The sequence below is a fragment of the Larimichthys crocea genome, chromosome X (genome assembly GCF_000972845.2).
Source record: "Larimichthys crocea isolate SSNF chromosome X, L_crocea_2.0, whole genome shotgun sequence".
NCBI lineage: Eukaryota > Metazoa > Chordata > Actinopteri > Sciaenidae > Larimichthys > Larimichthys crocea.
The window spans coordinates 1,667,480-1,687,661 of NC_040020.1; the positions used below are offsets into that span (position 1 = coordinate 1,667,480).

A 20,182-nucleotide genomic window follows, 5' to 3' on the forward strand; every position below is an offset into this window, starting at 1 on the left:
CAAACCGGCGAGAACAAAAAAAAAAACACAAATAAATCTCTCAGGTGGAATAACCCAAACTGTTCCGACTTTGGTAGAAACCTTTTGTGTTCACGAAGGACCCCATCGCTCACGGGAAGTCGATGTTTTCAAGGACTTTAAACCCTAAAATAAAACGTACAAAGCAAGCAACCAGAGGAAAGCGTTGGGATAGATTATCATTGCAGTGCAAACTACAAAAGAAACACAAATGTTGCTTTCTTGTTCGAAAACAGAAAGACGTTGTGAACCTGTCGAGGTTTTCAAAGCATTCACTTAAAGGATTCTTTATAGTGTAAATTCTGTTGCCGACAACCCGTCCCGCCTTGATCTCTGCACGGCCCTCTTTCTTCTGCAGTGCTCCACATTGTTTGTCTTTTTGTCTGAGGATTTGTTCGTGCTATTGTTCGTCGCTGTTTACGAATCAGCTGGAGCCATTTGACAAGTCCACTTAGGTTTTTTCCAGCCTGTTCGCAACAATCGCAGCATGTTTTTCATCGTTGGCATTTTCGATCAATAAGAAGACAAAATGGAATTAAATTACTTTCTTCTCTCTCCTTTCCCCTCTCCTCTCTGTTTCCCCTCTCCATCCTATCCTTTTCTCGTTACCTCTTTCTGAAGGTTAGATAACCTTTGCATCCATGAGCCAGGGTTAAAGGTCAAAGGAGTCGGAGACCGGGAAGTGACCAGGAGCACCTGACCTTCAGATGCACTGTCTGTGGCCTTTTAGTGAACCCTGAAGGTGATGAAGGCAAGGACGGGGTGCCTCGTTTCACCCGGGAGCTGTGACGCTGCTGAAGGGAGCAGAAGTCATGGAAGCGCAGAGAAACTTTGGTGGGCTGAAAGTGAACTCTTGAAAGGATGGATGGATGGATGGATGGATGGATGGATGGAGGAATGACAGGTGGTTCATGCAGCTCTGAAGAAGAAAGTGGGACTAAAAGGAAGAACCAGAGAACTATGGGAGACGAGGAGCATTTGGCAATTCTTGGATGCCCAAACCCTGTTCTGAACTGTGGCGAACTCTCGTGCAGACCCTCAGCGACTGATGATGCCAGAACAGCGCTGGTCAGCTGTGCGTGGTTCCCATAGAGATGACTTTGCACTAAGTTCTGTTCCATGTATCTCCAAGACAAAAAAATAATAATAATAATAACAAAAAGAAACGCACCCTATGTGGTTTTTGTTCTCCTTTTTTTTGTCACAATAAGTGCATAGACTCAGGGTGAGCGACTGGGCTGGGCTGTTACTTTCCCTGATGGGTTCTCATTGTTTTATAGTGAAGTTAGTTTTCTGGTAGATCTGGTAGCCTTATTCACCCACAGAGATGTCACCCGGGGCTTTCACAGGAAAGAATGGCCTGGAAATGAGTCACTGAAGCAAGATGCATTGCCCCGCTCATTATTTTCCTGTGACAAGCCATGCAGACGAACGCCGTGTCCGTTTAGCAGAGCATGAGCGCTGATCACTTCAGTGCTGAGGAGTTTGGGGGGGTTGTGGAAGTAACATTGACCAAAATGAGCCTAATGGATATGACACTTCCAAGACCCTTTAAGTAGCTACTGTAACCGCAGGCAGTTTTTTTTTATTTTGTCAGCGTCTCGTTTGAGTCTCAACCTCCTTTTTGTTTTTCCTACGTCAGTGGCCTACGTCGCTGAGCTTCAATTTGAATGCAAAAAAAAAAAAAAAATCCCTAAATGTCAAACACGGAAACCAAAATTAAAGAAATGGATATGACTGACAGCACGAGATGTTTTTTTGTTTTGTTTTTTAAAGACCCAGAAATGATGGATGAACGATATTTTGGCAGGGCACGGCAAACACGCGCTCGTAAAATCAGATAATCTTCGGCCTTAAACAGTGAAGTCATAAAATCTAAAATGGTGACAATGGACTGTTTGTCCTATGAGAAAAGTGAAAAATGACAGGCATGACAGTTGGTTATGCAAACAATTAGTTTCTGTAAGTTACTGCTTCAGTCGCTATCAAGTGACTCATGTAAAAGAGTTATTTATGCCTGCGGGGCACGAAACGTGACGTCAGGAAGAGCAACAACAACAAAATAACAGGCAGTCACGGCGTGTCGTCTTTGTTTTGCGTTCTAAATGTAGCCACATGATGACAGACATTAATACCGAGGAGGAGTAGCACTTAAGCTCAGAAAAGAAAATAAAGACATTCCTTTTACTGCCTGTCACCCATGCCACATGAGACCACATTGCACATGCATGCTAAATCAGAAAAAATCTGAATTTTTCCAAGTCTGACTTGAATCCCTCCGACTCAGTGTGAGATATTGGGATATTATACTAAAAAATACTCTTAACTTTGGGAGATGTGGTTTTTAACAGAGATTTTTTGTGTTTCGTGTGAACTCATCCTTTAAAGTCAGATGTCAGATCTCTGTTAGAGGACGCGGGGAAGCGTTTTGATATACTGCGGTGAGGGTTTCCAGGTGAAATTATATTTGTCAGTCTGTTGTTGAGCCATTTTTTCCCCCCCGATCATAAAATGCAGAACATTTGCCATAAACCTTGAACATGATGGAGGGCTGTGACATTACCAAAGGAACAGGATAAGACATTTAGCCATGAGGCCCATTAGATTTATGCCTTGGCGGTCTACTGTCCAAACACTGGGAAGATTAGACAGGGAAGACTGTACTGTATGAGAAATCAATTAAAGCTTGCATGAAGGAGAGAACACTCAATCGGACTCTTTTAAAATAATAATTGAACATGTTTTTGGACTCAAACAACCACTTGGATGGATGGATATGGATGGAAGTTGAAAAATACAACACGGCATCACATTAATCTTGTTTTTCTCTACCTTTGTGTTTGTAAGGAGCCAGAAGGGATTGTATAAAAAGGACTGAAATCATTTTAGGAATTCCAGTTAAGGCACATTTGCAGCAGGTTGTTTACTGCATAGTTCACATGGGAAGCTATTAGCATGGAAGCAGCCAGTGTTGTTTTACTAATTAAGTCTCAAATGTGCATATATTTGAGAAAGAACATATGATATTAGGGTTGTAGTGTGTTTTTGGCTTGTTACAGCTTAAATTACTGTAAATAGATGGGCTCGCAAAGAAAGTGTGTAGGATGTTGAGATATATTTAGCTATTAACAATGTCACAGTTGACAAAAAGAGAATTTATATAACACAAAGCAGACTTGTCAGCGTGGTAAAAAGCTACCAGAACATACAGGTTCATATTTTTCAATAGCCCCAAACAACTTCTTAAGATTATAGTTTTAGATGTTAATGTTTTAAAAGGGTCCAGGTTGTTCGAGATAAAGGAAGCACAGCCAAGTGTTGGAGATAATACTCCAACAGAAGCACAAATCCCCCAAATCTATAAACCTTCAAAAGCAGCTGGTCGAGGAGGGAATTACCAGCACCCGATTTGATGTGCATGAGATCACTCTCTGGTTTAATCATTAGTCTTAGATCTCTCCCAACTGGTTTTTCCCAAGTGTTGCCAGACTTTAAGGGATGGAAACAGATATGAGTAGAAATAAATTATGCGCGTATAATGAGACCTTCTGTTCTGCACCACCTCTGGTGACATCTAATGTAAGCTCATTAGGGCGGAGAGCTATGGCTGGAGGTTTAACGTTAATATCAAAAACTATAAGACCAAAAAAAAAAGAGACAATGCTGTCTCGTCCACGCTATCAAACAATTGGGATTATCAGCTGACATTTCAAAAGATGTGCAAAATATATCAGACAGCTAACAGCAGGGTGGTAGCTCAGCTGGGTAGGAGTGCATGCCTGATACGCCGAGGCTCAGTCCATAAAAAACTCCAGTTTTTTATGTTTTATTTATGTTTAAATTCTTATTTATTTCAAAGAAAAAGGGGGACTCTTAATAAATCATCACAGTGTCTTTGCACGCTCAATAAAAGAAAGTTTTTGATTAGTTTTTGTTTAAGCACATTCAGTGAAATAAGCTCCAGCGTTTAGTAATGTGTGATAACAGCCACAAGAGGGAGCTCTCAGACATAAAGGAAGACTGAGTTTCTTATGAGTTCAGGCAGCCAATTTAACAGACATAAAACAAGATAAATTATGATGTTTGCAGGTTTACTCCCATAAACATCCTCCCTGCAGCATGTTGTGCCTTCTGGGCTCATTAGTTAAACGAATTGCCTCTGTGTTCATGGGTTTCCAAAAAAAAACCTTTGCATAACTACCATAGTGTGACCATCGCATCTGGTTGACACATAATTTAATTTGGGGTAAAAAACTGCTGAGTAACTTCACTGTGCTTCATCAAAATTCTGATCATACAGAGGCAGTTATGCACGATGACATATAATTTCTTTTAGCGACACGTCTGATTAATTCAGTATTTTGAAATTAAAGCCACTTTTTTTATGATGCCTTTCATCATCATGCATTTGGATAATAAATTAGGTGGCGGTAGTCATTATCTTAGTTAGGTCCATATGCGGTCCATAATCTCCAACCATAGAGAATTAATGAATTCAGTCTAATGTGATACCCTAACCTCAAGATGGTGCTATTCTGGTAGACATTAAAACATACTAAGCTGATATGAACATTGTCGAAGAAGTATTTGGTTCCTCAGGAGAAAAAAACTTGAAGTAAAAGCACAGCTTTGATAAATGGTGCAAAGGTATATCAATAATTTCTTTCCAAAATTAAATATTTTCACTTAATTCTGAAGCACACGAGGAACAAAAGACAAATGCTGCAAAGATGAGAATACTTTTTTTTTTATTTATGTTACCAAGATTTCATGCAGCCCTCTAAGTCTTAACAGTTGGTCCCGGGTTCTCAAATGTGTGTTGAGTCAACATGACGCTGTTTGCCTTGTAAATGAGGACAACTCGAGAAAATGGCTGCCATTCCTGCGTTCCATTGTGTTGTGGCTTTGTGTGCTTACACATTGTCTGACACAGTGGTGCTCACTTTGACAGTTTGCAGTCAGAAACAAACCTGAAAGAAGGTCTGTCGTCTCCGACTGCTGTCACTTCTCAGGTGTGTGGGAATGACAGTAAAATAAAGTGCAGAAAAAGTACGTACAGTAACATCAGAATGTTTTTTTTTTACATAAACAGATTATTAAGTGTCTCGATTAAACACACAACAAAGACTTTTTTTTTTTTTTTTTTTTTTACAAAATCAACCTTTATGAATACATGTAACAGTACATTAAATCATAACACATAGTCAGTAAACACCAAATAGGAAGGCAGTGTAGTGTTTTGTGTTCAAGTGTACCACATTATCTCCCTTCAGTGTTGTCAGAACACTAAACATTCCCACCGGAACAAAATAACATGGATTAACAGTATTAATCATGTCCTGTGCTTTTAATTCAGAAACTCTTCCTTTCTCTGCAAATGTCAAGAGACGAGGACAAATACTGATTGGATATAAATTATGAATGCCTGAGTAATTACTAAGACCTGAAATCTGCTTCTTGTACAGAGAGCACAATGGAGGAACACTACTTAAACATGAATGAAATTAAGTTGAAAGACATATTTCACTTTGGCAAATGTCAATATGACTAGAATGCTTAACACAAAAGCACTGAATATCATGCATTAAGTACCTAAAGGGGGGGTTGTTGGTGCAAGTCTTCAAAATTCATATCATGCCTTTACTTACTACTAATGTATGCATGACTGCATGCATGTACACTGTTTGTTTTTTACACTGTGGTCCCTTTTCAACATGTTTAATCAATTCATATCATAAATTACAATATAACAAAAGCAAACACAGAAAACATTATTTCAAAGGCGAAAAAAAATGAAATATGAAATGTCACGAGAGACAACAAAAAAGATATCTAAGTTTTCTTGAGCTGGGATTTAATGCCATCTAAAATCTCGCAGCTCGTGTGAATATTACATCAAAATAAAATAAGTGCTTAGATAGAAAAGACATGCCTTCCACTTTGCAAAAAATATATAAAATGTTTGAGGGATAAAAAGTCCAGCGTTGCTTGCACTCTTCACGTGAAAGTCAGGTTATAACTTACATCACTGGGTAATCAGGTCACAGCGTCATGACATCAGTTATTCATGGATGAAATACATTGTTGTCTCGGTTGTCACCTGATCAATCAAGTAAGTCTTTGACAGTCATTCGAGCGGTCAAGTGTTTGAGTCCATCATTCGCCTTTCATCGCCTTTTCTTTTTCCTGTCATCACGTCCAATCACCTTGCGTATCCAGGAGCTGAAGGCAGAGACTTTGGTGTAGACACCGGGAGACTGTTGTGTCCGGCAGGCATGGCCCCAGGATGTGACCCCGTAAACCACCCAACCCCCTCCCGGACGTTCACACACCAACGGACCTCCGCTGTCACCGCGGCAACTGTCCACACGCCTCTCCGGGTGGATGCTGCCAGCACACAGCATGCGGCTTGTGAAGGCACTGTCGAAATAGTGCTGGCAGTGACGACGGGGAAGTAAGGAGAGGGACGCCTGCTGTAGAGTCTTGGAGTATGAGTGGCCTGAGAAAAAGGGAAAGGATTAGAGTGTGTGAGCATCTATGGACAGTGTAGAAGAATCATTTTCTTGATTATTCCCCAATAGACATGCAAATGTGCAGAGATGCCTTGCTTCATGGTGGCACACCCTCAAGTTCCCAGGTCAAGTCCCTACGACTGTGCTAGTTGTGATCCACCAGAATAATCGGGTTGGTGTTCGCACCATGCTCCCTGTCTCCCGTCTCCTATCCTGGACTGCTTGCCACAGTATGTAATTTATTCTGTTCTAAATGACCATTTGGGGACCAACGGGAATGCCTTGGGGTCCTTACATCCCAGGTGGAAAAGCACAGTTCCCTAAAGACTGAAGTGTAGCAACACACTTTATTTATCACTGTGAACTATCAGCATACTCTGAGCTTTGGTTGTGGGTGCATGACTGTGGAAAAAGTTTCCGTGAACTGTTTTATCTCTTTTGATTTCCAACATGTTTTGACATTTGTGGATGTGAAGCACGCAGTGTTCCTCCACTGTGGGCAGCAGACTTCCCTTGGCTCATTCACACCACACTTATCACATTCTTATCAAAGGCTCCGACTTCTTTCGAGCATTAGAGGACTCAAGCAGCTCTAATTTAGAGATTTTCAGCTTTGAGAGATGCGTATCATATCATATTTATGCTGCTTTTTTCAAGTGCTTCACCCTCAGGCCAAATTGTTGAGTTTCAAACTACCCCACCCCTTCCCCATACCCTACCCTCTTCTACCGTACTGGTAGCTTAATGTGGTATGTATGCGCAAAATGTTTGTGTGATATCAGACTGGCAAATAGCCAAATGCAAACAGCTGTGCAAAGCAGATATCTCGCCTTCATTTCAACAGCCTTTTCCCAGCTTCACACACTCGAAACAGCCTCTGTGTTGTCACCACACTTGAGTAAACTCCCACACACACACACACACAAAGTCACACCAAAAAAACACACTAAGCCCTCAACAGGGAGTACGTGTTTTTGCATAAGTGTGTACCGTGACCTTGCGTAGCCCCCTCTGTGACTACGTGCTATGATTGATGACATCAGCGTGTAATTTAAAGATCACTAACAGATGTGTGTCCGCGTACGCAGTCAAGTGCACAGTCAGACACAGAGAATGAAGGCAAACAAGTGTAATTACTGACGGGTGATTCTCCTCGTCTATATCTGCACTTGACCTTCAGAGTGACTTTACATATGTCATCGTTTCCAGCACCTGAAGTGTGAACAACAGACTTTTTAACTAGTCCCGGTGAGATTATTGTATTTTTCTTGATTAACTTACTGTTTTTTAAGCTGTAACATATCTTCTGCCTTCTACCTTTTAAATCAAATATGTATTTATCAAAAACAACAACAACAGCATAATTCTAGCATAACAGACACCATTTCTTTTTATGACTGAATCTCAAAAATTTGAACGACTTTAACTAAATTTGGATTTTAACAACTGTGACACGGCCAAAGGAAGAATGGTAAATGGACTGTAATGTACTGTAGCACCTTTCTAGTGTAGCACTTTTACACTACATATCTCATTCACCCATTCATCTATACACTGATGGCACTGACTGCCATGAAAAGGTGCCAACTTCTCATCGGCCTTTTAAAAAGCTAAGCATTTGTACACATTCGCACGACAATGGCGCAGCATTTGGGGATCGGTTTTGGGTTCGACATGCAGACCGGAGGAGTGAGAGGGTCATACCAACAATAACCTAATTAGTGGATGGCCTCCTGAGCCACAGCCACCAGAAATGAACCTGGTTATGGCACATGGTTCTAAAATTGTGGAAAAAACTCAGATTACATTCGTTCTCTCAAGTCATCTCAGGTGCTGCTCCTAACTTTAAACTGGTATGAAGGTCCTACACCACCTGCATGTACAGTGGTGCTGATATGTTAAGGAAATAAACTAACGAGACTGAAATGAAACAATGCCATTGCACCTTCAGGGTCCACCGTATGCACCTTCTCTTTACGCACACACACACATACACCCTCACCTGTGTCACCCCAGCCTGTAATGTGACAGTTTCTGGCTTGTTTGAGCACTCGCTCTTTCTTCACGGGCAGACAGGCGGGAAGGACATGACGGCTGAATGACACGCACTCTCCTGGCGCCTGGCCCACTGCCCCCGGTGACAGACGAACCAAGGCAAGATCGTAATCGTTGCCTTGGGAGTGGTAAAGAGGGTGGAGGACAAGCTGATCAACGGCGTACTCTTCTTCGTACTCCTCGGGGACGAGGGAGTGGTAGTCTCCCACTCTGACTTTATAGTGCTTGGTGCTGTTTCCATACCTGTGGAGAGGAACAGAGGGATGGATCATCAGGGGCTATGAGAGAACGAGGGTGTGAGCGCAATCCCCGCTGTTGATGCAAGAGCAGTAAAATTATGAGCTCTGGTGGGGGTTACCTCAGCGATGGGTCATCTTGGGCTGGAAAAAGTATGTTACACTGAGCACATAGGGTCATAAAATCTGAGCTAGTTGCCTGTGAGGAGTGGAATATTTTTTTTTTGTGAATGTTTGAGGGTTCATAGTGTGTTTCTCCCCCCTCTCACCCCGGCCTTTATGAGAAAGAGCGAAGCTCAATGGTGACTAGGTGTCTCCAGCCACCTTTAGTAATCAGTATGAAGTATGGTATGGAAATAATTATTGTTATTATTAGACTTTTCTTGTTAATATTTAGTTAAAATTGTGTTTATGTTCTTTTTCTCTGCTGTGCCTCCCATCATTCTTCAACACTATTATTTATGTCTACTTTAAATCACAGCTAAGAAAAGGTTGCATGCTTCTCGCATACTTCCAGGAGCTGAACAAACAGAAACTTGGACAGAGAATGGGTTTTCGCACGAATGATAACAGTAAATCTGTCATTGTGGCTTTTTGTTTTTACTTTTATCTGACTCGTAACGTGATGAAGTGTTCCGCATGCTTTCCATTCACACGTCGGAGATGTTTACATGGCTTTTTTTGAAATAGAGTAGGAGAGGACGGAGGAAGAGAGGAGCGGGGTGAGTCGCGGACAAAGACGGCACCAAAGGTGGGGAAGGGAGGGAGTGGGAAGACGAGGAAGAGGAGAGGAGTGAAAGAAGGAGGCCTTTAGAAAGAGCCAAGTGTCTGTGTCCGGTTACAACTGGTCGAGTGTTTCCGGAAAGATCTCCTGACCACAATGTTCCTGGCAAGAGTGGAGACACTGCATCTATACAGTACATACTCATCTACACACACACACATTTGAAGGTAGACAGACATGACTTGATCCTGTGCCGAGGGGCAAAACCTCAGGTCGAGAGCACAGCGTGAATGTGACACTTAAAGTTACATTTCACACGTTGTTGTTGCTGCCGAAAGCGGTCGGGAATCTGCTGGAGTTCTGTTACTGTTGGCAAGCCCCCAGCTGTACAGCTACAAAGTATAAATAGGTTTAATACGTTGACAGCATGTGATCACTGACCTGAGGTCAATTCTTATGAAGCTACTAATCAGTAGTAGTGTGAGGAACAGGGTAATAATATGATCTAGTTAACATGTCATTATAAAATCAGCAGGAGGTGTGCATGGAAACATGCTGACGTATTTGTGTTTGTTGCAGTGGGTTTGTTTGTGCACTTGTCATGAGTATCACGCTATTTCGGTTTCCATATATGAAAGGTGATACTGTAAAGTCGGAAGTCCCTCTCTTGGTCTGCGTGCTCTGGCCTGCATTCAGCAAATTACTTTTCAAAGCCGTCATAGCTGAAGCTAACTGGGTGGAGCGCTGACGACTGATATGTGATCAGACACTACTCTGTGTGTATGTTTCTTGTCCGCTTGCAGTGTCCGTAAAAAACAAATGTCCTACATGCAGCTTAGATATACTTCCTTAATATTTGGTATTTAGGTGTGCACCGCTCTGATCTCAAAGCACAAACCACCTCAAAGCTCTTTTTGTGACACTTGCTGGCAGAGGCTGCCATTTCGGGTGCCAACTGCTCATCAGCACATGTCCTGTCATGAATTTGGCTCTAATTCAAGGCAAATACTATCATTGAATTAGAATGCAAAGGCAATTAAAAAGGCAAAGCCTGAGGCAGTTAGGTGAGTAACATTATTTCCTTATTAATACATTTTTGTTGTTTATTTGTGCTGCTGAAAGAACAACCTGTTGAACAATCAGACGATTAGTTTTATCCAGCAGTGCAATTTTAAATGATTTACCCTGCAGTGTAAAATAATTTTCATCAATAATTTGTTATGGCACTACTGTTGCTCCTGCACCAGTTATGCCACCAAACTTTACAGCAGTAGGCTTAACTTTGTTAGTAGAAAGTCTGCTTGAACTTCATTATTTCAATCTGCAATTAGACCGGTGGTCAACTAAATTGCACTGTTTGCAATAATCAGCCCTAGAGGTCCTGATTGCTTCACCCCGAGTGGTTTGAATCTGCAGCTGTGTGTTCCCCCGTGTGTGTCATTTAAAAGGAGAGGAAGGAAGGAAGGAAGAGTCACATCAGAGTAAAAGGTTCCTGTATTTGGAGTACAACTCTGGCACAGGAAAGAGCCTGGGAATGGCTTGAGAAATGGTAGTGGAAAGGATTTAGTGGATGACCTCTTCCTCTCTCTTTAATGTGGAAACATCAGGATTTATAGTGGTGGAGCTGCTGGGGCCTTTTTAAGGGTCCTGGTTTTTCCTACCAAACCCAAAGTTTGGAAGTAATACCTGGTAACGCAAACCAAAAGATATTATCTTTAAAATCCAGCCAGACAACCTTACATGCGCTCTATAAATATCATTTGCAGACGTCTAACTTGTTTTTTTAACATAAGTCTTTCCGCTGGTTTTCTCTGCTGTATGCATTAGGCGATGGATTTCATGTTGGCGGTGCCATGTGGAGGCCTCCAGACCAGATGGAGTTGAGATGAAGTAACTTTGGCTGTCTCCCTGCCACCTGAACCACAGCCAGACCACCACTGATTACCGCTCACATTGTTGAGCGTCTGTCAGGCTTGAATATACTGAGGTAGTATGTTGCGTAGCTCCGGTGCAGCTCAAACTACAGACAGAGGCAGGATTATGCATAAGCACATCCACATTTCCATGAATAAAGATAAACTGCACGTGCAGAACATGAAATGTAAAAGGTAGATGTGTTGGCATACTGTAGGAGGACAGATTTAAGAGTGGTTGAGAGAACTAAATAATTGCATTTAAATTATACTTTGTAGGTTTTCAGAATGTTGGTGCATTGTTGTATATTATCCTGCTCGACGCAAACCCCCCGCCCCCTGAAAACGCTGCTGTGGATGCCAATGCCAGATGCAGACTCTTAGTGCAGTCAATAAATTGCACACACTGCATGTGCACACATAAAATAGAGATGGACAAATCAATAAAATCCAATTAGAAAGTCAGCCTGGAAATATAAAACAGGGAAAGAGTTCTTAGCTGAATAATTTAGTTTGGATTAGTCCGATTTTTCTCATTTATTATGTCAGAGGTGCTGCCGTCACACACATTACATGAATATTTACTGATGACTACAAAGGCACTTTGCAGCTAAATTAGGATATTAACTGGAGGTCCTGTCTGAAGCGTAATGATAATTTGCACACAGGACAATTTAACATATAGAAATATTTTCATGAGAGGGGCTTTGAGGCTTCCCTTTTATTTGGCTTTAGATTTGCCAGGTACACCCATGTTATAATACAAGATGTTGGCATTGAGAAACAATCAGGTGACATTCGTGATTTTATTGAGAATCAAGTTTCAGGGCGTCCCCGTAAACAAAAAGTGAGTAATAATAATCTGTAGGTTAATGCACATGTGGCATGAGAGCATGTAAAAGGGGTTAATTGCGTGAGTCTCACGGTTGTTGCGTGAGAGTTGGCAGCCCCTGAACGAGTCAGTCAACTTAACACCGTACAAAGTGAAGAGTGAGTAACATAAGTCCAAGTTAATATGAGTAGTTGTGACCCTAAGCTCATGCCAGAAACCAGCCCTGGACCAGCGTTGTGGAAATAAAGAGAAGAGCTGTGGCCAGGACGAGAGGGAAGACCCATGTGGACGAGAGGCTCATAAACAGATAAGCGAAGGAATGTTTTTATTTCCTGGCTGGCTGTGTGTCAAATATTCCCTCTCTGTCTGTGGGTTTGGATCACAACACTGTCCATATAGGCAGTATATTTGACTACTGGGCACAGTTGGAGTTTGCACTTCCAACATTGCACTTGGGATTTAATTGAGCTGAAATGAGTTCGTCTGATTCATCTTTGTGGAGGGGAGTGTGGTGTAGCCAACTGTCTAATCCAGGGGTGTCCAAACTGATCCACAAAGGGGCCGGTGTGTGGCTGCAGGTTTTTGTTCCAACCAACCAAGAACACACAGTTTGACCGATCAACTCTCTGAAGACTGAGATCAGTTGATTGAATGAGTCAAGTCTGGTGTGCTGCTGTCTGGTTAAACCTGCAGCCACACCGGCCCTTTGTGGAACAGTTTGGATACCCCTGGTCTAATCACTCTCCCTCTTTCCAACACAGTAGCGTGCTGAACCAAAGAAAGCAATACGGACAGAAGTCGCGAGACACACAGCAGACGGCAGCAAGAGGCCTGCGAACGGCTGCAGAGTGTGTCTAATTTATGGCATAAGCCGAAATCAATAAAAATCCCTAAGAAACAGGCTTTGGACTCTGACTCTTTGTGCTGAGAGAACCCTAGTGGCAGTAAGCGTGTCACAATCTTCTTTAACCATTTTCATTCCTTTATTCCATTAATTTCTCCATAATTCTTAACTCTTAATTCTCAAACTCCAGGTGAATGTCATTGCTTGATTTTCCTTAAAAATAAAAAAAATAAACATAACCTTTCAAACTGTGTAGATGTAGATGTGTGTGTGTGTGTGTTTGACCTCTTGAAGCAGTGTGCCGAGGTGAGGACCCAGCAGGTGTCGATGAGAGTCGCCCCACACACCAACCTCCCGTCTCCTCGAGTTCCTCGCAAGCGAATCGCAGCCTGCCATGGCCAGCCACCCCTACGGACACGACCACACGCACACACAGAGGACTTAAAGAGCAAACACTGACGTTGAATCCACTCTAAAACCTTCTAACCAGAGGAAGCTGAGTCATATTCAGACTATAATTAAAAGCAAATCACTGCCCTTAAACAGGTAGTTAACATGGGAATATGATTTATGTGATTATTTGGAGGACAGTCATTAGTATAGCTGACCGGTAGAATTAGTTTACATGCAGTGCAAACATGCAGGATATCATCTAAACATGCACGCACGTAAATAAACGAAAAACTCTTTGGTTTCACACATACCCATAAATGTACTTGGTTGGATACGAATAAGCATAAATGTTTATTCTCTCTTTCTATCTTACTCTTACACAAAGTGAGTCAGAAGATTTCCAGAGATTATTTCTGCGTTGACCATGTACGCCTGTTTCTCTTCAGTGTAACTCATCCTAGATGACACGTTCACATTTAATGACATTCTTTCTCACTTGCAGGCTTCCTCTTACCCACATCCAGTGTATGTTCATGTTTTGTTGGACACACAGTTATAGGATATTTATTTGCCTGTAGCTTCAGATCAGCTGTTTCCCATTCAGAAGATTTATTGTCTTAAAAATCCAATATTCTTTATTCTATATGTCTCTAGCAGGCGCTTTCATTAATCCCTCCTCCTGCCCCCTTCCAGCTTACCTCAGAGAGTTTTCTCCTCCTATGATCCGGCGCTGGCGAGTGTGTTTGAGCCGCAGACCGCAGATTGAGTTGACCGGGTCTGACAGAGACAAAAGACATCGGGGGGTGTGTATATGTAAGAGTGTGTGGGAGGGAGATGATTGTTAAACCGTTTCAGCTCAGATGTCGCTCTTATTAAATGTTTAGAAAAGTTCTTCTTTTAGCACTACATGCAAACCTAAAGTTAAATAAATGAAATAAAGCAGAGATCATTTTCGTCGTCTGTGTGTGTGTGTGATGTTTAAATCTACAAACATTAGGCTTTTTTTCAGAAGATGACAAAACACCCTCCTGCACTGGGTTTGACTTTCCGCAGTGTGTGCATGTGAGAAATGGAAGTAAAAGCATATGTGCAGGTAACAGATAGCATTGTGTGAGTCTGCCCTGATCTGTGACAGACAGGGTAAAGCAATAACATCGCTCTATCCATTTTACCATCTGGATACACACACACACTGCGGTCCTTCCTGCTTCCCTCTCATAAGCCTGTCGTTTGTTTCTCATTAGTTTTTAAGTGTATATGACACATTTGAAATGTTTGCTAAACACACTATATTCTCATATATGTTCAATGCACATGCACGCATTCTTTTTCTTCTTTCTCCCGAGCCACGGAAAAGGAGAAACAAACAGACCTAAATGACCTTTGACCTCTTTGTAGCTGGCCTGCGTTTCACCGTAGTCACAGATGACGCCGGCGTCCTCGCTATGGCGACAGTTGTGCGTGCCCGGTGGCTGTTTGATGCAGTCCGCCAACGAACGCTCCTCGCCGCTGCACTTCACATTGTCCACGTGGATGGGCCCGGTCCCCTCGCCGAAGTACGCCATCACACGGGCCTTCGCCTCGCCACTGGAGACGATAAAAGAAATTTCATTTTGCCGTTGCAAAGCGATAGATATCAAATAGGCGAGGCGGCAATGAATTCAAGAGAAAGAAAATAAAATAATAAAACATCGGATAAGATAAGCAAGGAAATTAAAGTATATCTTGAGAAAGCTGCATTGGATAATCTAATCTAAAGTAAACAATTCAAAAATGTCCCCACCTAAAACCTGATAAGCAATAACTAAAATTTTCTATCTCCACTGGTGGGTGAAATGTGCTCCCTGAACTTTGTTTGAAGACAAGAAGCATTTTGAACCATGAGGAAATTCAGTTGAAATGTCTGTGTCGTATATTCAGCAGCGATGCAGTTGAAGATGTTTGAAGAGAAACAAATGTATTACAATAAGTTCAGTATCGTAGCAAGTAAAACATTACTTGGAGAGCCCCTGGCCAAGAAATGATGAGACTCTCTCGAACTATGTTGTTCTGCTGAAAGAACAACCTGTTAAACAATCAGACGATTAGTTTTATCCAGCAGTGCAATTTTAAATGATTTACCCTGCAGTGTAAAATAATTTCATCAATAATTTGTAAGGCATTAAGCGCAACTACTGTTGCTCCTGCACCAGTTATGCACACAAAATTTACAACAGTAGACTTAACTTTGTATAGAGAGTCTGCTTGAACTTCATTATTTCAATCTGCAATTAGACCGGTGGTCAACTAAATGCACTGTTTGCAATAACAGCCCTAGAGGTCCGATTGCTTCACCCCGAGTGGTTTGAATTGCAGCTGTGTGTTCCCCCTGTGTGCCATTTAAAAAGGAGAGAAGGAAGGAAGAGTCACATCACAGAGTAAAAGGTTCCTGATTTGGAGTACAACTCGGGCACAGGAAAGAGCCTGGGAATGGGCTTGAGAAATGGTAGTGGAAAGGATAGTGAATGACCTCTTCCTCTCTTTAATGTGGGAAACACAGGATTTATAGTGGCGGGCTGCTGGGGCCTTTTTGAGGGTCCTGGTTTTTCCTACCAAACCCAAAGTTTGGAACAATACCTGGTAACGCAAACCAAAAGAATTATCTTTAAAATCCAGCCAGACAACCTTACATGCGCTCTATAAATATCATTTGCAGACGTCAACTTGTTTTTTAACATAAGTCTTTCCGCTGGTTTTCTCTGCTGTATGCATAGCGATGGATTTCATGTTGGCGGTGCCATGTGGAGGTCTCCAGACCAGATGGAGTTGAGATGAAGTAACTTTGGCTGTCTCCCTGCCACCTGAACCACAGCCAGACCACCACTGATTACCGCTCACATTGTTGAGCGTCTGTCAGGCTTGAAATATCTGAGGTAGTATGTTGCGTAGCTCGGTGCAGCTCAAATTACAGGCAGAGGCAGGATTAGCATAAGCACATCCACATTTCCATGAATAAAGATAAACTGCAGTGCAGAACATGAAATGTAAAAGGTGAGTGTTTCGCATACTGCAGGAGGACGAATTTAAGAGTGGTTGAGAGAACTAAATAATTGCATTTGAATTATACTTTGTAGGTTTTAGAATGTTGGTGCATTGTTGTATATTATCCTGCCCGACGCAAACCCCCCCCCCTGAAAACCCTGTTGTGGATGCCAGCAGATGCAGACCTCTTAGTGCAGTCAATAAATTGCACACACGGCATGTGCACACATAATAGAGATGGACAAATCAATAAAACCAATTAGAAAGTCAGCCTGGAAATATAAAACAGGGACGAGTTCTTAGCTGATAATTTAGTTTGGATTAGTCAGATTTTTCTCATTTATTATGTCAGAGGTGCTGCCGTCACACACATACATGAATATTACTGATGACTACAAAGGCACTTTGCAGCTAAATTAAGATATTAACTGGAGGTCCTGTCTGAAGCGTAATGATAATTTGCACACAGGACAATTTAACATATAGAAATATTTTCACGAGAGGGGCTTGTGAGGCTTCCCTTTTATTTGGCTTTAGATTGCCAGGTACAACCATGTTATAATACAAGATGTTGGAATTGAGAAACATCAGGTGACATTCGTGATTTTATTGAGAACAAGTTTCAGGGCGCCCCGTAAACAAAAAGTGAGAAATAATAATTTGTAGGTTAATGCACATTGGTGTGAAAACATGTAAAAGGGGTTAATTGCGGAGTCTCACGCCCTGAGCGAGTCAGTCAACTTAACACGTACAAAGTGAGGAGTGAGTAACATAAGTCCAAGTTAAATGAGTAGTTGTGACCCTAACTCATGCCAGCGACCAGCCCTGGACCAGCGTTGGGAATAAAGAGAAGAGCGTGTGACCAGGACGAGAGGGAAGACCCAGGTGGAGAGAGGCTCATAAACAGATAAGGGAAGGAATGTTTATTATTTCCTGGCTGGCTGTGTGTCAATATCCCTCTTGTCTGTGGGTTTGGATCACAACACTGTCCAATAGGAAGTGTATTTGACACTGGCCACAGTTGGAGTTTGCACTTCCAACATTGCACTTGGGATTTAATGGAGCTGAAATGAGTTCGTCTGATTCATCTTTGTGAGGGGAGTGTGGTGAGCCAACTGTCTATCCAGGGGTGTCCAAACGTCCACAAAGGGGCTGGTGTGGCTGCAGGTTTTTGTTCCAACCAACCAAGACACACAGTTTGACCAATCAACTCTTGAAGACTGAGATCAGTTGATTGAATGAGTCAGTTGGTGTGCTGCTGTTTTGGTTAAACCTGCAGCCACACCGGCCCTTTGTGGAACAGTTTGGATACCCCTGGTCTAATCACTCTCCCTCTTTCCAACACAGTAGCGGCTGGACCAGAGGAAGCACGGACAGAAGTCCGAGACCACAGCAGCCGGCAGCAGAGGCCTGCGAACGGCTGCAGAGTGTCTAATTAGGGCATAAGCCGAAATCCAAAAGAAACGGGCTTTGGCCTCTTTGTGCTGAAGAACCCTAGTGGCAGTAAGCGTGTCACAATCTCCATTTTCATTCCTTTTTCCATTAATTCTCCTAATCTTAACTCTTGATTCTCAAACTCCAGTGGAATGTCAAAGTTGATTTCCTTTAAAAAAAACCAAAAAACATAACCTTTCAAACTGTAGATGTGTGTGTATGTGTGTGTGTGTTTGACCTCTTGAAGAGTGTGCCGAGGTGAGGACCCAGTGTGCGATGAGAGTCGCCCCGCCACCAACCTCCCGTCTCCTCGAGTTCCTCGCAAGCGAATCGCAGCCGGCCATGGCCAGCCACCCCTACGGACACGACCACACGCACACACAGAGGACTTAAAGAGCAAACACTGACGTTGAATCCACTCTAAAACCTTCTAACCAGAGGGAAGCTGAGTCATATCAGACTATAATTAAAAGCAAACACTGCCCTTAAACAGGTAGTTAACATGGGAATATGATTATGTGATATTTGGAGGACAGTATAGTATAGCTGACCGGTAGAATTAGTTACATGCAGTGCAAACAGCAGGATATCATCTAAACATGCACGCACGTAAATAAACGAAAAACTCTTTGGTTTCACACATAACCATAAATGTACTTGGTTGGATACGAATAAGCATAAATGTTTATTCTCTCTCTTTCTACACTCCACACAAAGTGGAGTCAGAAGATTCCAGAGATTTATCTTGCGTTGACCATGTACGCCGTTTTTCTCTTCGTGTAACTCATCCTAGATGACACGTTCACATTAAATGCTGACATCTTTTCTCACTTGCAGGCTTCCTCTTACCCACATCCAGTGTATGTTCATGTTTGTTGGACACACAGTTAGGATATTTATTTGCCTGTAGTTCAGATCAGCTGTTTCCATTCAGAAATTTTTGTCTTAAAAATCCAATATTCTTTATCTATAGTCTCTAGCAGGCGCTTTCATAATCCCTCCTCCTGCCCCCTTCCAGCTTACCTCAGAGAGTTTTCTCCTCCATGATCCGGCCGCTGGCGAGTGTGTTTGAGCCGCAGACCACAGATTGAGTTGACGGGTCTGACAGAGACAAAAGACATCGGGGGTGTGTATATGTAAGAGTGTGTGGGAGGGAGATGATGGTAAACCGTTCAGCTCAGATGTCGCTCTTATTAAATTTTTAGAAAGTTCTTCTTTTAGCACTACATGCAAACCAAGTTAAATAAATGAATGAATAAATAAAGCAGAATCATTTTCGTAGTCTGTCTGTGTGTGTGTGTGTGTGTTTTTATGTTTAAATCTACAAACATTAGGCTTTTTTTCAGAAGATGACAAAACACCTCTGCACTGGGTTTGACTTTCCGCATGCTGTGGCATGTGAGAATGGAAGTAAAAGCATATGTGCAGGTAACAGATAGCATTGTGGTGAGTCTGCCCTGATCTGTGACAGACAGGGTAAAGCAATAACATCGCTCTATCCATTTTACAATCTGGATACACACACACACATGCGTCCTTCTTGCTTCCTCTCATAAGCCGTCGTTTGTTTCTCATTAGTTTTTAAGTGTATATGACACATTTGAAATGTTTGCTAAACACACTATATTCTCATATATGTTCAATGCACATGCACACATTTTTTTCTTCTCTCCCGAGCCACGAAAAACAGAAACAAACAGACCTAAATGACCTTTGACCTTTTTGTAGCTGGCCTGCGTTTCACCCGTAGTCACAGATGACGCCGCCGTCCTCGCTGTGGCGACAGTTGTGGGTGCCGGGTGGCTGTTTGATGCAGTCGCCAACGAACGCTCCTCGCCGCTGCACTTCACATTGTCCAGTGGATGGGCCCGGTCCCCTCGCCGAAGTACGCCACACACGGGCCTTCGCCTGCCACTGGAGAGATAAAAGAAATTTTCATTTTGCCGTTGCAAAGCGATAATATCAAATAGGCGAGCGGCAATGAATTCAAGAGAAAGAAATAAAAATAATAAAACAGCGGATAAGATAAGCAAGGAAATTAAAGTAATCTGAGAAAGCTGCATTGGATAATCTAATCTAAAGTAAACTATTCTAAACATGGCTCGTCTTGGTTCCATTTTAAGATAAGCTGCTTCACCAACGGAGAGACATTGAGTTACTATATGGACAATTCAAAAATGTCCCCACCTAAAACCTGATA

At 42.2% G+C, this 20,182-nt stretch overlaps 2 protein-coding genes across 6 annotated transcripts in view; one reads left to right on the forward strand and one right to left on the reverse strand.

The window, feature by feature from the left end:
• The window catches only part of ndst3 (N-deacetylase/N-sulfotransferase (heparan glucosaminyl) 3), a 40,667-nt gene extending 38,805 nt beyond the window's left edge, over positions 1 to 1,862 (forward strand). For 3 of the 4 annotated variants that reach the window (XM_027283281.1, XM_027283282.1, XM_027283283.1), the window contains exon 15: positions 645 to 1,862. In XM_027283281.1, coding sequence (XP_027139082.1) covers positions 645 to 674 — 30 coding nt within the window. In that variant the 3' untranslated portion in view covers positions 675 to 1,862. Of the gene's footprint in view, positions 1 to 639 lie in introns of all 4 variants that reach the window. The other variant, XM_027283284.1, reaches the window with a different exon arrangement.
• A 2,887-nt stretch (positions 1,863 to 4,749) lies between these two features.
• Positions 4,750 to 20,182, reverse strand: part of prss12 (serine protease 12) — a 40,613-nt gene continuing 25,180 nt past the window's right edge. For both annotated transcript variants that reach the window (XM_019256973.2, XM_010745713.3), the window contains exons 9-13: positions 14,900 to 15,114; positions 14,226 to 14,304; positions 13,420 to 13,542; positions 8,533 to 8,828; positions 4,750 to 6,517 (exon numbers count right to left, since the gene is read on the reverse strand). In XM_019256973.2, the coding sequence (XP_019112518.2) occupies positions 6,186 to 6,517; positions 8,533 to 8,828; positions 13,420 to 13,542; positions 14,226 to 14,304; positions 14,900 to 15,114 (1,045 nt within the window). In that variant the 3' untranslated portion in view covers positions 4,750 to 6,185. The remainder of the gene's footprint in view (positions 6,518 to 8,532; positions 8,829 to 13,419; positions 13,543 to 14,225; positions 14,305 to 14,899; positions 15,115 to 20,182) is intronic.